This window comes from Bos taurus, chromosome 20 (genome assembly GCF_002263795.3).
Source record: "Bos taurus isolate L1 Dominette 01449 registration number 42190680 breed Hereford chromosome 20, ARS-UCD2.0, whole genome shotgun sequence".
Taxonomy (NCBI): domain Eukaryota; kingdom Metazoa; phylum Chordata; class Mammalia; order Artiodactyla; family Bovidae; genus Bos; species Bos taurus.
The window spans coordinates 2,119,594-2,132,117 of NC_037347.1; the positions used below are offsets into that span (position 1 = coordinate 2,119,594).

General features: G+C 40.5%; 2 protein-coding genes across 6 annotated transcripts in view; one reads left to right on the top strand and one right to left on the bottom strand.

The window, feature by feature from the left end:
• Positions 1-1,067: 1,067 nt before the first annotated feature.
• C20H5orf58 (chromosome 20 C5orf58 homolog) lies at positions 1,068-10,454 on the top strand. 3 transcript variants are annotated; one of them, XM_015459040.3, is made up of 4 exons: positions 1,078-1,218; positions 2,235-2,308; positions 3,576-3,669; positions 10,184-10,454. In XM_015459040.3, the coding sequence occupies exons 3-4, from the start codon at positions 3,576-3,578 to the stop codon at positions 10,327-10,329; spliced, it is 240 nt and encodes a 79-aa protein (XP_015314526.1). In that variant the 5' UTR covers positions 1,078-1,218; positions 2,235-2,308; the 3' UTR covers positions 10,330-10,454. The 3 variants fall into 3 exon arrangements, with proteins under 3 accessions (XP_015314528.1, XP_015314526.1, XP_024837190.1); XM_024981422.2 differs by having other exon boundaries at positions 1,078-1,204; XM_015459042.3 differs by lacking the exon at positions 2,235-2,308 and having other exon boundaries at positions 1,068-1,218.
• The window catches only part of LCP2 (lymphocyte cytosolic protein 2), a 50,276-nt gene continuing 47,334 nt past the window's right edge, over positions 9,583-12,524 (bottom strand). The window contains exons 22-23 of one of the 3 annotated variants that reach the window (XR_009491869.1): positions 11,908-12,127; positions 9,583-9,670 (exon numbers count right to left, since the gene is read on the bottom strand). Coding sequence is in view for 2 of the 3 variants with exons in the window: in XM_059878707.1 (XP_059734690.1) it covers position 9,670 (1 nt within the window). In the remaining variant the exon portion in view is untranslated. Of the gene's footprint in view, positions 12,128-12,524 lie in introns of all 3 variants that reach the window. The other 2 variants (XM_059878707.1, XM_010816671.4) reach the window with 2 other exon arrangements.

Here is a 12,524-nt window from a genome sequence, read left to right on the forward strand (position 1 = left end):
AGTCCCCCAATAAGGAGTGATATTTAGAAAACACTGATTGGGATCATCTCTCTCACAAGGAAACAGATGAGGAAACTGAGATTCAGAGAAAAGAAGTTACTCTTTTCCAAGTTCGCATAGCTACCTGTCCTTAGGACTGAAGCTCAGAAGCTCAGCCCTTCTACGCCCTTCCTCATCTAACTCTGCACCAGAGAACAAATTCTAGTGTTAAAATGAAGGTGGTAAAAAAACTAAAGTGTTCATTGCACAGTCCCGTCCTATTCTTTGTGACCCCCAAGGACTGCAGCCCACCGTTCCTCTGTCTATGGAATTCTCCAGGCAAGAATACAGGAATAGGTAGCCATTGTCTTCTGCAGGGGATCTGCCTGACCCAGGAATCAAATCCAGGTCTCCTGCATTGCAGGCAGATGGTTTACCATCTGAGCCACCAGGTCAGATATAAAATAAAAACAGACTATGTGTTGCAAGTTTTTGGGAACGCAATAGTTCAAGAGGCTGCTAAGTGCAAATAAGGAAGCTTTAGAGAAGGTGGACTTGTGTAGAATCTGAATTTGAAGTTCATCAAGTCTAAGGCAATTCCTGAGGGCACCAAGAAAAATCTTCGAGTCAACTCAAAGGCAGTGATGACTGAAATTCCTCTTGGAACCCAGCAGAGATGGCTTGAATCTCGACTTCTCTACTTGGCAAGAGACCAGTGTATACCTCTCAGCTCATCTGCACAGATTTATAAGAGTGATAATAGCTAATATTTATGGAGCACATCATCTGCCAAGCCCAATGTAATGCATTATCTCACTTAACTCTCAAAAGAAGACGGACAGTAGTTATTATTATCTTCATATGATAGCTGAGGACATCTATAGCTATACCAGCGCTGGAGTAGAATTTAAACCCAAGAAGTTTCAGTCCAGAGTCTGACCTTAACCACACTCCTATTCTGTGAAAATTAAAGGCAAACAAGAGCTGTAAAGCACCTAGCCCAGCGCCTGGCACACAGTCGGCAAAACGCCTTCTCACTGTCCTCCTCTGCCCACGCAGTAGTGCTAGTCACTTCCTGCCACGCAGTCAGAACTTTCTCTGCAGGGGCCTAGCGTGGGACTACAACTCCCAGGATGCACCAGGAAAAGGACACTGACCGATCATGAAGCCCAATCTCACTTCCTCGGCCCAACTCTCGCTCTCCCCACTTAACAGGGAGAAATTGGTGCGTCCCCACAGGTAGGGGTTGTGGGCTGGCCTGGGTTACTGGGTTTTAAATAATCTTAATCCACCTTTGGTCTGTGTGGTGTAGGTGAAGACTGTTGACCTGTCCAGGCTGCCTCAAGTTGCATCTTCAGCCTGGACCCAGTGCAGTTCGCAAGGTCTCTCAGCCTGTGGCTCCCAAGAGCCCGCTTTCCTCACAGGCACAGTCGTGTGTTGAGTCAAGAAGGGGTGGTTGGCTGGGAGGGTCCGGGCGCGTCTGGTGGTCACGTTGAGTCTGTTTTGCTTTGTTCCGATCTGGTTTGGGAGCCTGAGGGCTGTGGAATCTTCGAGGCTGCCACAGGCGCCATCTTCAGACCCTAGACTGTGGCCCCAGACCTGAGGCTCCTCCGGGGCGTCAGACTAGAAGGAGGGCGTGGCTTTTAGAACGGGAAGAGGATAATGATCCCCCTTTTCGGGGACGGCCTGGCCTCCTGCCTTTGGTCCCGGGATAGTGCCTGACTTGCATTCATGCCTTCAGCCTATGTATGGAGGGCTCCAGGGCTACTGGGCCCCGATCCTGGTCTCCACGTCCCACCTCCTGGAGAAGCGCCGCCTGCCGGCCTCTCCAGTCTCAGAGTGATGGCCTGACGGAGCTTCCTGGGGAAGGGGTGACCAGCTCTGGCCTCGATCTAGTCCAAAGGGGTCCCCTTGCCACGCTGCCCTTTGACCCCACCTACCTATGGACACCTGAGGGTCCTGGATAACTGAAACCCAGAGTGGGGAGGGTCAACTTTCTTGGTAGTTTCTACTTACCTCAGGGCTTTTACTTCTATTTTTGCGTTCATTTCTTTAAGGTTCTTGAACTGCGCCATCCCCACCCCACCTCCTTTGCTTTTTATCATCTTTACTTTCTCCTCAGACCTGTATATCTGGCTTTGCTATACGCAAGTAAGATAGCTGCCATTTGATTTTGAGCACCTAGGGGCTTGTAGGTGGATGCAAAGTGTATTTTATTCATTGTCTGGAGAGCAAACAATTTATTTCTTTTACAGTGGCTCTGAAGTGAGTGAAATACGATAAATTTCCTTGACTGAGGAAAAGGCAGGGTCAAAGAATTGATTCCAAGGTTAGTTTGTTCTCATTTTTTTTTTTGACAAGTAGCATAAGGCATAACTTCCCATACTCTTTATTTCTGAAGTTGTGTGCACTAATTGTTGTTTATTCAACCTATTTTGAGATATTTGAATGACTAAGGTTAGTTTCTAGTGAATGACCTAGGAACATGTCCATATGTTTGTATCTGATACAACTGACTAAACATATGTTTTGTACTATAAAGGAGTAATCTGTTGATTACTGTATCTTAGCTGAATTAAAATGTTCATTGCCCTAACTCCCTAAGCTAAAGTAGAAGTGTCCATGTTGCCATCTTCTTAGTCAAGGAATTATAATTGTGTCTTATTTTATGCTTTAATATGTACTTAAATAAATCATATATGGACCCTGTCATTCAAACATAAGTTAGAAAATGATGCTTACATAAATAAAATCAGAGAAGATATTATGAGATTGCTAAATTGTAAGGAAGTTTATGGGCTTCCCCAGTGTTTCAGCAGTAAAGAATCCTCCTGCAATGCAGGAGACCCAGGTTGGATCTCTGGAGGGCATGGCAACCCACTCCAGTATCCTTACCTGGAGAATCTGATGGACAGAGGAGCCTGGTAGGATACAGTACCGCTGCTGCTGCTGCTAAGTCGCTTCAGTCATGTCCAACTCTGTGCAACCCCATAGACAGCTGCCCACCAGGCTCCCCCATCCCTGGGATTCTCCAGGCAAGAACACTGGAGTGGGTTGCCATTTCCTTCTCCAATGCATGAAAGTGAAAAGTGAAAGTGAAGTTGCTCAGTCGTGTCAGACTCTTCGTGACCCCATCGACTGCAGCCTACCAGGCTCCTCTGTCCATGGGATTTTCCAGGCAAGAGTACTGGAGTCGGGTGCCATCGCCTTCTCCGAGGATACAGTACATAGAAGGGCAAAGATTGGAAAGGACTGAAGCAACTGAGCACCCAGGCACAAGGTAGTTTTACAAGTGCTGAGGATTTCTGAAATGGGGACATCTGCATTTCCATTGTAAGGGCTCCATTGTATGGATATGGTTTGATTAAAGAAGCAGCCTCATCCTAAGAATTCTGGTTAGAGGTGTTTTCAGTTGGAAAAATAGTAACAAGTTGATGACTTCCTGTGTGAGAATTCTAACCATTTAAAGAAACTATAATTTCACTAAAATTTTAGTAATAACAGATTTTCTTCTTCCAGAAGTGCTGAAAATTTGAGTATTTTTCAAGTATACATACATACTTCTGATTTGTACATTGTTTCTCTTTTTGAACCAGATGATTAAGAATAATGTTACTGACCATAAACTAAATGTGGAAGCCATAATTAAAAACATTAACACAATTTCTTTGGAGCTAAAGAAAATGAATGGTAAGTAGGAATCACTGAATTAAAATGTTTGCAAGTCATTGTTATAGAGTAGTCAATTTGTGCTTCTGCTGGGTGTAACTGAATTTTGCCTATTCATTATGATTTCTCTATTTCTTAAGCAATGTTTACAATGTAGTATGAACTCTGAAGATGCATTATGTTTGAGCATTGACCTGAAAGATAGCAGACTTGAATTCTCATCCCTGACATTTTATAAAAAGCTTCAGTTCAGTCACTCAGTCATGACCGACTCTTTGCGACTCCATGGACTGCAGCATGCCAGGCTTCCCTGTCCATCACCAACTCCTGGGGCTTGCTCAAACTCATGTCCATGGAGTTGGTGCTGCCATCCAACCATTTCATCCTCAGTGGTCCCATTCTCCTCCTTATAGAAACCTTATGATGTCTAACTAACCCCTCTAAATTTACTCCCCATCCTTTCCTTCAACAAACTATTACACAGTGATGTCACAGTCTGCAAAATTCAGTATCTTTATCCATTAATCATTATAGTCTCTAAAGTTCCTTCTAAGTCAAAACTTGTAAGTTTGCTTGATTGTGTGAATTGATGATTCTAGTAGGATTAGACCTTATAGATCATGATATTTAATCACTCACCTTACAGAAATAGTCTGTAATTTTATTCCAGGTATGTAGAATTTCTGTGATTGAATATTTCATCTATTCTTGACCAAACATTTCCTGTGTTGGGAAAAACTCTCTCTGTGTTGGAAAACTCTGTTACCAGTCTATTCTATATTAGACAGTTTTTCATCATGGACTAGCTGAAATCTTTTCCCTATTCCTTTCCCCCATTGGTCATTTTTCTAACCATGAAAATCACTGAATATGTAGTTATTGTTCTTATGACAACTCTTGATATATGAAGACAGCCTCTGTGTCAGTTAAGAGACCGTTCTACAAGTAACAAAATACCAATTTAACATTTATTATGCAATAAAGAAATAATAATAAGATTCAAGGTTGGGCAACCCTAAAGTTAATTCAGGGTTTTAAAGGTTTCATCAGGTATTAGGTTTTCATATTTTCTGCTCTGTTATGTTCACTCTGTTTATCACTTCTCGTGGTCATTACCTGCAGACATGATCATATACAGATGCTCTCTCTGCCTGTGTCTCTTAAATAACCCTTTCTCCAGATCCCTCCAGCACATTTTCCCTTTCCTTTCATTGGCCAGATTTGCACCACATGTATATCCTACAGCAGTTACTACAAGGAGACTAGGACTGCCACAACCAGTTTAGACCAGTCAGGACGTACTGCTGAAACTGGGGAGAGGATCACCTCAAGTGCAATCAAGTTGTGCCCCAGGAAGAAGAGGGAAGTGGCTGTTAGTTAGGCACCAAGTCGGGAGTGCCTGTTATGTTTTTCCATGTATTCTCCTAAGCATTTCCCACATTTATGGCAGAAAGCGAAGAAAACTAAAGACGCTCTTGATGAAAGTGAAAGAGGAGAGTGAAAAAGTTGGCTTAAAACTGAACATTCAGAAAACTAAGATCATGGCATCTGGTTCCATCACTTCATGGCAAATAGATGGGGAAACAGTGGAAACAGTGAGAGATTTTATTTTGGGGGGCTCCAAAACCACTGCAGATGATGACTACAGCCATGAAATTAAAAGATGCTTGCTCCTTGGAAGAAAAGTTATTACCAACCTAGACAGCATATTAAAAAGCAGAGACATCAGTTTGCCAACAAAAGTCCATCTAGTCAAAGCTATGATTTTTCTAGTAGGCATGTATGGATGTGAGAGTTAGACTGTAAAGAAAGCTGAGCACTGAAAAATTGACACTTTTGAACTGTGGTGTTGGAGAAGACTCTTGAGAGTCCCTTGGACAACAAGGAGATCCAACTAGTCCATCCTAAAGGAAGTCAGTCCTGAATATTCATTGGAAGAACTGATGCTGAAGCTGAAACTTCAATACTTTGGCCACCTGATGCAAAGAACTGACTCATTTGAAAAGATCTTGATGCTGGAAAAGATTGAAGGTGGAAGGAGAAGGAGATGACAGAGGATGAGATGGTTAGATGGCATCACCGACTCAATGGACATGTGTTTGAGTAGACTCCAGGAATTGGTGATGGACAGGGAAGCCTGGCATGCTGCGGTCCATGGGGCCGCAAAGAGTCAGACACTACTGAGCGACTGAACTGACTGAAGCATTTCCCAAGCATTTCATGGACTGATCCGGGAACACCGCTGTCTCAGGTGATGATGTTAATAGATATTATAAATGGAATCAGTGAACTGATGATCAAATAATTTGGGGAAGGGCTTTATGCTAGATAATTCTGTCACAAATCCACAGTACATATTAACAGAGGCTGTAAGGAGTCTGATGTAAAGGAATAGGGTTACCTTTGCTTAATTCATCATCTCTCAAAAGCAATCTCAACAGCAAGGATTACCTTTCTGAAATATAAATCTGCTGAAAATGCTTATTGGCTCATCATTGTCTTCAGGACTAAGTCCAGACCTCCTAGAATGGACTATAAGACCTTGAGATCAGACCCTGCCTACCTCTCCTTTCTGCTACCTCATTCTTCATTCCCTACACATTCCAAATTCCAGCCACATTGAACTATCTGCATATCTACACGTTTGCTCTTTTTTTGTGGCTGTGCCTTAATTATTACATGCATCTTCTCCTGAAGTGCCCACTCCACCTCCACAGGCTGCCTCCCCACCTCCACCTCACCAGGTTTGGTTCAGTTCAGTTGCTCAGTCACGTCTGACTCTTTGTGACCCCATGAATTACCTGGACAGGGAGGCCTGTCCATCACCAACTCCCAGAGTTCACTCAAACATATGTCCATCAAGTCGGTGATGCCATCCAGCCATCTCATCCTCTGTCATCCCCTTCTCCTGCCCCCAATCCGTCCCAGCATCAGAGTCTTTTCCAATGAGTCAACTCTTCGCATGAGGTGGCCAAAGTATTGGAGTTTCAGCTTCAGCATCAGTCCTTCCAAAGAACACCCAAGACTGATCTCCTTTAGAATGGACTGGTTGGATCTCCTTGCAGTCCAAGGGACTCTCAAGAGTCTTCTCCAACACCACAGTTAAAGGATCAATTCTTCAGCGCTCAGCTTTCTTCACAGTCCAACTCTCACATCCATACATGACCACTGGAAAAACCATAGCCTTGACTAGATGGACCTTTGTTGGCAAAGTAATGTCTCTGCTTTTGAATATGCTGTCTAGGTTGGTCATAGCTTTCCTTCCAAGGGGTAAGCGTCTTTTAATTTCATGGCTGCAGTCACCATCTGCAGTGATTTTGGAGCCCCTCAAAATAAAGTCTGACACTCTTTCCACTGTTTCCCCATCTATTTCCCACGAAGTGATGGGGCCAGATGCCATGATCTTCGTTTTCTGAATGTTGAGCTTTAAGCCAACTTTTTCACTCTCCTCTTTAATCAAGAGGCTTTTTAGTTCCTCTTCACTTTCTGCCATAAGGGTGATGTCATCTGCATATCTGAGGTTATTGCTATTTCTCCCAGCAATCTTGATTCCAGCTTGTGCTTCTTCCAGCCCAGCGTTTCTCATGATGTACTCTGCATATAAGTTAAATAAGCAGGGTGACAATATACAGCCTTGAGGTACTCCTTTTCCTATTTGGAACCAGTCTGTTGTTCCATGTCCAGTTCTAACTGTTGCTTCCTGACCTACATATAGGTTTTTCAAGAGGCAGGTCAGGTGGTCTGGTATTCCCATCTCTTTCAGAATTTCCTACAGTTTATTGTGATCCACACAGTCAAAAGCTTTGGCATAGTCAATCAGGTTAACTGCTACTTATTAGTCACAGTTACTTACATTGGAAAACTTATTTTAAGCCAGTATGTCATTTCTTCTACATTTTCATATCACCTATCATACTATATTGTTATTGTATGTTTGCTCACTTACCCCATCTCTTAAGGTTATTCCTAGCACTTAACCCAGTGCCTTTATATAATAGGCTTTTTGCCAACATTTATTAAATGAATAATTGATTCTGGATGCTTGCCCTCATTTAAAACAATTAGAGAAGCTTCAGATTCTTCTCAAACTAGATTGACTGTTCTAGTTTGGCAATTATTCTTTCATGAAGTAAAATAGAATAAATATGATCAATGTTTTCCTGAAAAGTTGTGGGATAGGCAGGCAGTGAAGATACAAAGGCCTAATAGAGCCGGACTAGGAAGGTAGACTTCCGGTAAATATGGAAGATTAAACAAACACTCTGTTACCCTCACTTTCTCCCAGAAGTATTAATGTCAATAGCCAACACTTACAGCATTTACCATAATTCAGATACTCTTCCAAGAGCTCTACGTAAATGGACTGAATTGCTATAACAACCTTATGAGGTTGGAAATATTACCATTAACATTTACAGATATAGAAATAGATATAAAGGGATTAACTAACTTTCCCAGAGTTACACAACAGTCTCACAAGTTGAAGGAAATAGTAGTACTAAAAACAAGGGTCTTAAGACAATGTTTAATATTGACTTACAAAATCCATAGCTTTCTTTCCCCACTTGGCTACAAAACATTGGCGGCCAGATTTATACACTCCGGCAGATTTTCCTTTCAGGAATCTGATAAGCCTAAGAGAAAAGACCTAAAGATACTCAGAACTGAGTTTCCTCAACAAAACACCCAGCCAGATCAGCACACAATAATTGCCATGGGAAAGAAATTCTAATTGTCTTTTTGGTACAATAGTCTTAAATATAAGCAGACAACTATGGAAAAAAAGATGTTTGAGGAAAACATCTAATATGAAAAGCAGAGACGGAACCAATAAGTAGATTCAATCAGTGAGGAGAAAAAGATTACAAATGAAAATTAAAAACTCTAAGAAACTATCATTAATATCCACAGAGAAGTAAAAGAAAATGCTACATTTATGAAAAAGGAATAGGATACTATAAAAATATTTGGAGAACAAAATTAAAAGTGTGACAATAGAAATAAACTCTAGAGAAGGGTTGAAAGATTAAGTGAAGAAAATTCCCTTGAGTGCAGAGCAAAAAAACAGATGGACAAGGAAGTCTAACATTCTATAAGTAGAGTGTTGGAAAGAAAGAACACAGACCATGAATGAGGAGGAAGTCATTAAAGAAATAATCTGAGAAAATTTTCCAGAGCTGAAGGATATTTTTTTACAATGAAAGAGCCCAGCACAGTAGATAAAAATAGTCTTATACTAAAATGCAATACTACAGAATTTCAGAACACTGGAAGAACAAAATGATTCTTAAATCTTTTAAAGAGAAACAATGACTAAGAATTAGACTTGTATGAAATTTGCCCATAGAAAGGCTGGAAGCTAAGAGAAAGCGCAGCACTGCCTTTGGAAATCTGAAGAAAAGTGATGTCCGGCTTAGATTGCTATAGCCAGTCAATCTATTAAGCATTGGTGTAGAGACAGAAACTTTCAGACTTGTACAGTTCCCTACCTTAGAAAGTTACCTTGGTTGTATTCCACCAAAGGAATAGACCAAAAAAAAAAAAAAAACCAGAGAGAGAGAGAGACATGAGCTTCTGGAAGAGAGATACTCCACACGAGGGAAGGGTGAAGGGAGTCCCTTGGATAGTGGTGAAGGGAATTCCCAAGGTGAGAACTGTATGGCTTTCTAGAGAGCTGTCAGTCCAAACTAGAGCTGATGAGAAGGCTCTAGGAGAGGAGAGACTGTCAACAGTAGAGCAGTAAAAGCTCTCGACTATACAGGGAGGAGGTTTACCCAACTGGGGAAATTTGGAATACATCCATGGTAATTAAGCAATGAAAAAAGGAAACAATTATTAACTGTGGTTGGGTGGAAGCTTGCAGGAAGGAAAATGTCCTACAAGACTCAACTGTAAAGAATATGTAATCAAAAAAATTAGACATTAAATACTGGGTTAAGAAAAATTATACTCAGATATATTGGGGGAATAGGGATAAATGGAAAGAGCTATATTTTAATCTTCTGTGGTCAGAAGCAAATACCTAAAATTGAGAAAAAATATAAATATCATTTAGAGATATGGAGGTTAAATACCACCCCTCCCAAAATAAACAAAAATGCAGCACACACACACACAACCCACAAAAACAAAATGAGCTCCAAAAACATCAAAAGTAGTTGCCTGTGGGAGATAGGAACTGCTCTTTTTTGTCACATGCTTTATTTGATTCTTTATACTGTATGCATGTGTAGCAGATAAAACTAGTAATTTTAAAAATACATAAATTTGCATAAATCAAATTGCAATGTAGTAAAACAGCTGACAGTTTTAGCTAAAGAACCCTTCTAGTAAGCTTCTATATCATGTTTATTTTGCAGTGTATAAATTTGACTCTAAATCAAAATTTGGCACATCTAAATTGTGGTTTAAGCAATAATCACTTAAAAATTAAATTAATAATTAGGAAATAGCAACTTAAAGTAATAATAGTTGCCTGCGACATATGTGCTACAATATAGTGTCTCATATTATTAATTTTTTTTCTTTTACACAGAACTCTCCCAGTTACTGCTTTGTGACCTGACCCTACATTTTAGTCATCCTGTGAAGACAGATGACTTAAAGGAAACAGAAAGAAACAGCCCCCACTTTGAAGAGTCTAAAATGCCAGATTTATCCCTTGCTTCTGATAGTTTTTAATCTGATTTTTTATTTATATGTTGTAAATTTGTGACTTTTTATTGTTGAATTAACTCATTTCTAGGAGAATTGAGTTTACTAATATATTCAATTAAAAAAATAAAAATGTGTTGAATTGTAAATAATCATTTCATGCTCTTGTTTTAATGTTCCAAGAAATGGCTAATTTATTTCACCAGTGGCAAGAGTATTACATAGGAAGTTGGCCATGGAGCACTGCTCATCCTATCCTCTATGCTTGAATTTGGCTTAGATTGAAAGAGAGTTACTAAATTATAAATGTATGGGTTTATATTAATCAGGTGTCTCCTGGTAGCAAGTGTCCAAAACAACTCAAACAAATCATTTATTAGGTCATGTGACTTACTAAATTATAAATGTATGGGTTTATATTAATCAGGTGTCTCCTGGTAGCAAGTGTCCAAAACAACTCAAACAAATCATTTATTAGGTCATGTGACTTGAAAGTCCATGGTTGGGATAGATTTCAGGGCCTTCACTAATTCATCAGATCTCTCTGCCCTGGTTCTGTTTCTGTGCACTGGTCTATATCCTTTCCTGTTAAAAACTCATCACGTCATGTAACAGGTAGAAGAGAATAGAGGTGGGTGTACAGCATTATCTTTTGGAGACCCCAGAGAAAAGAGGGATCCTTTGTCTTAGCCTCTGTGTTTAACAATCCAGAGAAGGATCTTGACTGGGCCAGCTTCAATTAAGATGGGTTCTGAACAGCTGTGTTTGGGGAGGCTGGGATATAGGCCAGGTCAGTGGAAAAGGAGCAATGCGTGCCTGCTCAGTCACTCAGTTGTGTCCGACTCTTTTTGACCTCCATGGATTGTAGCTCACCAGGCTTCTCTGTCCATGGGATTTCCCAGGCAAGAATACTGAAGTGAGTTGTCATTCCCTCCTCCAGGGTTTCTTACCAACCCAGGGATGGGACCTGCGTCTCCTGCATTGGTAGATTCTTAACCACTGAGCCACCTGGGAAACCCTCTAGAGAAAGAAAGGCCCCACCAAAAGAATAGAGTTGCCATGGCCTGAAGCAGGGGAGGAAGGATACTTGTCATAAAAACGTCAGATACTCACAACTCATTTCAGTTATTGCAGTGGAATAGGTTTTCTACCCCTTTCCACCAACAGCAACTTAAAATAATAAACGTTTGTTTACCCTGGTGGCTCAGACGATACAGCATCTGCCCGCAATGCGGGAGACCCGGGTTCGATCCCTGGGTAGGAAAGATCCCCTTGAGAAGGAAATGGCAACCCACTCCAATATTCTTGCCTAGAAAATCCCATGGATGGAGGAGCCTGTTGGGCTACAGTCCATGGGGTCGCAAAGAGTCGGACACAACTGAGCGACTTCACTTTCACTTTACCTTGTAAACATTATTCACTACAAGATAGTTGCTTTGAAATCTACTGTGTTGTTGATTTTAGAAATTTTTGAACATTAAGTATAGAATACTGTGAAGCAAGGTGCAAGGTCAGCTCACTCCGTACCAGAACCTCTAGAGTTTTCTATGCTCAATGCCCAGCACCCAGCTCAGTGCACAGAATAAACATGAAATAAATGCTCACTGAATATCCTATTGAATAAACATCTTGTAAATGATGCAGGTTTTTCAGTTTTAGAATTCCTGAGTTCTGGGTCCTGATTTGAGAACTTCTAGTTTGTAAGGATGAAGTTTTGTGAAGCATCTTGTCTATCATCATTGATTAAAAGTCTCCACAGATTCGTTATCTTGGCAAATCATTACTTTTAACTAGATGACTTCCAGTATCTCTTCCAGTGGTCTTTCTAAAAGTTCATGAAAATGAAAGTACAAGATATTATTTGTGGCTTATAAAACTCATGGATAAAACCAAGAAGACAAAAAATTTTATTATTAATACAAGTTGTGAAATAATAACCAAGGCCTCAAAAGGGGAAATTTAAGTGAATGTGAAGTTTTCGTCTTGTGAAATTGCTTACTATTTTTTATTAAATGAGATATGTAAGTTGAAGGAAAGGATTGAATTGCTTTGAAGAATTTATAAAGGCTTTTGGGGAAGGGTGAAGATAATGGCTTTATGACAGATGGCAGGGGGGATAAAAATAGAAGAAAGGTATCTAATTGGAAAGTCTGATTAAACTTCTCCATGTACACATAAATTGCTCTTTCATCTTCCCAGGAAGATGTTGGTAAAAATCACAT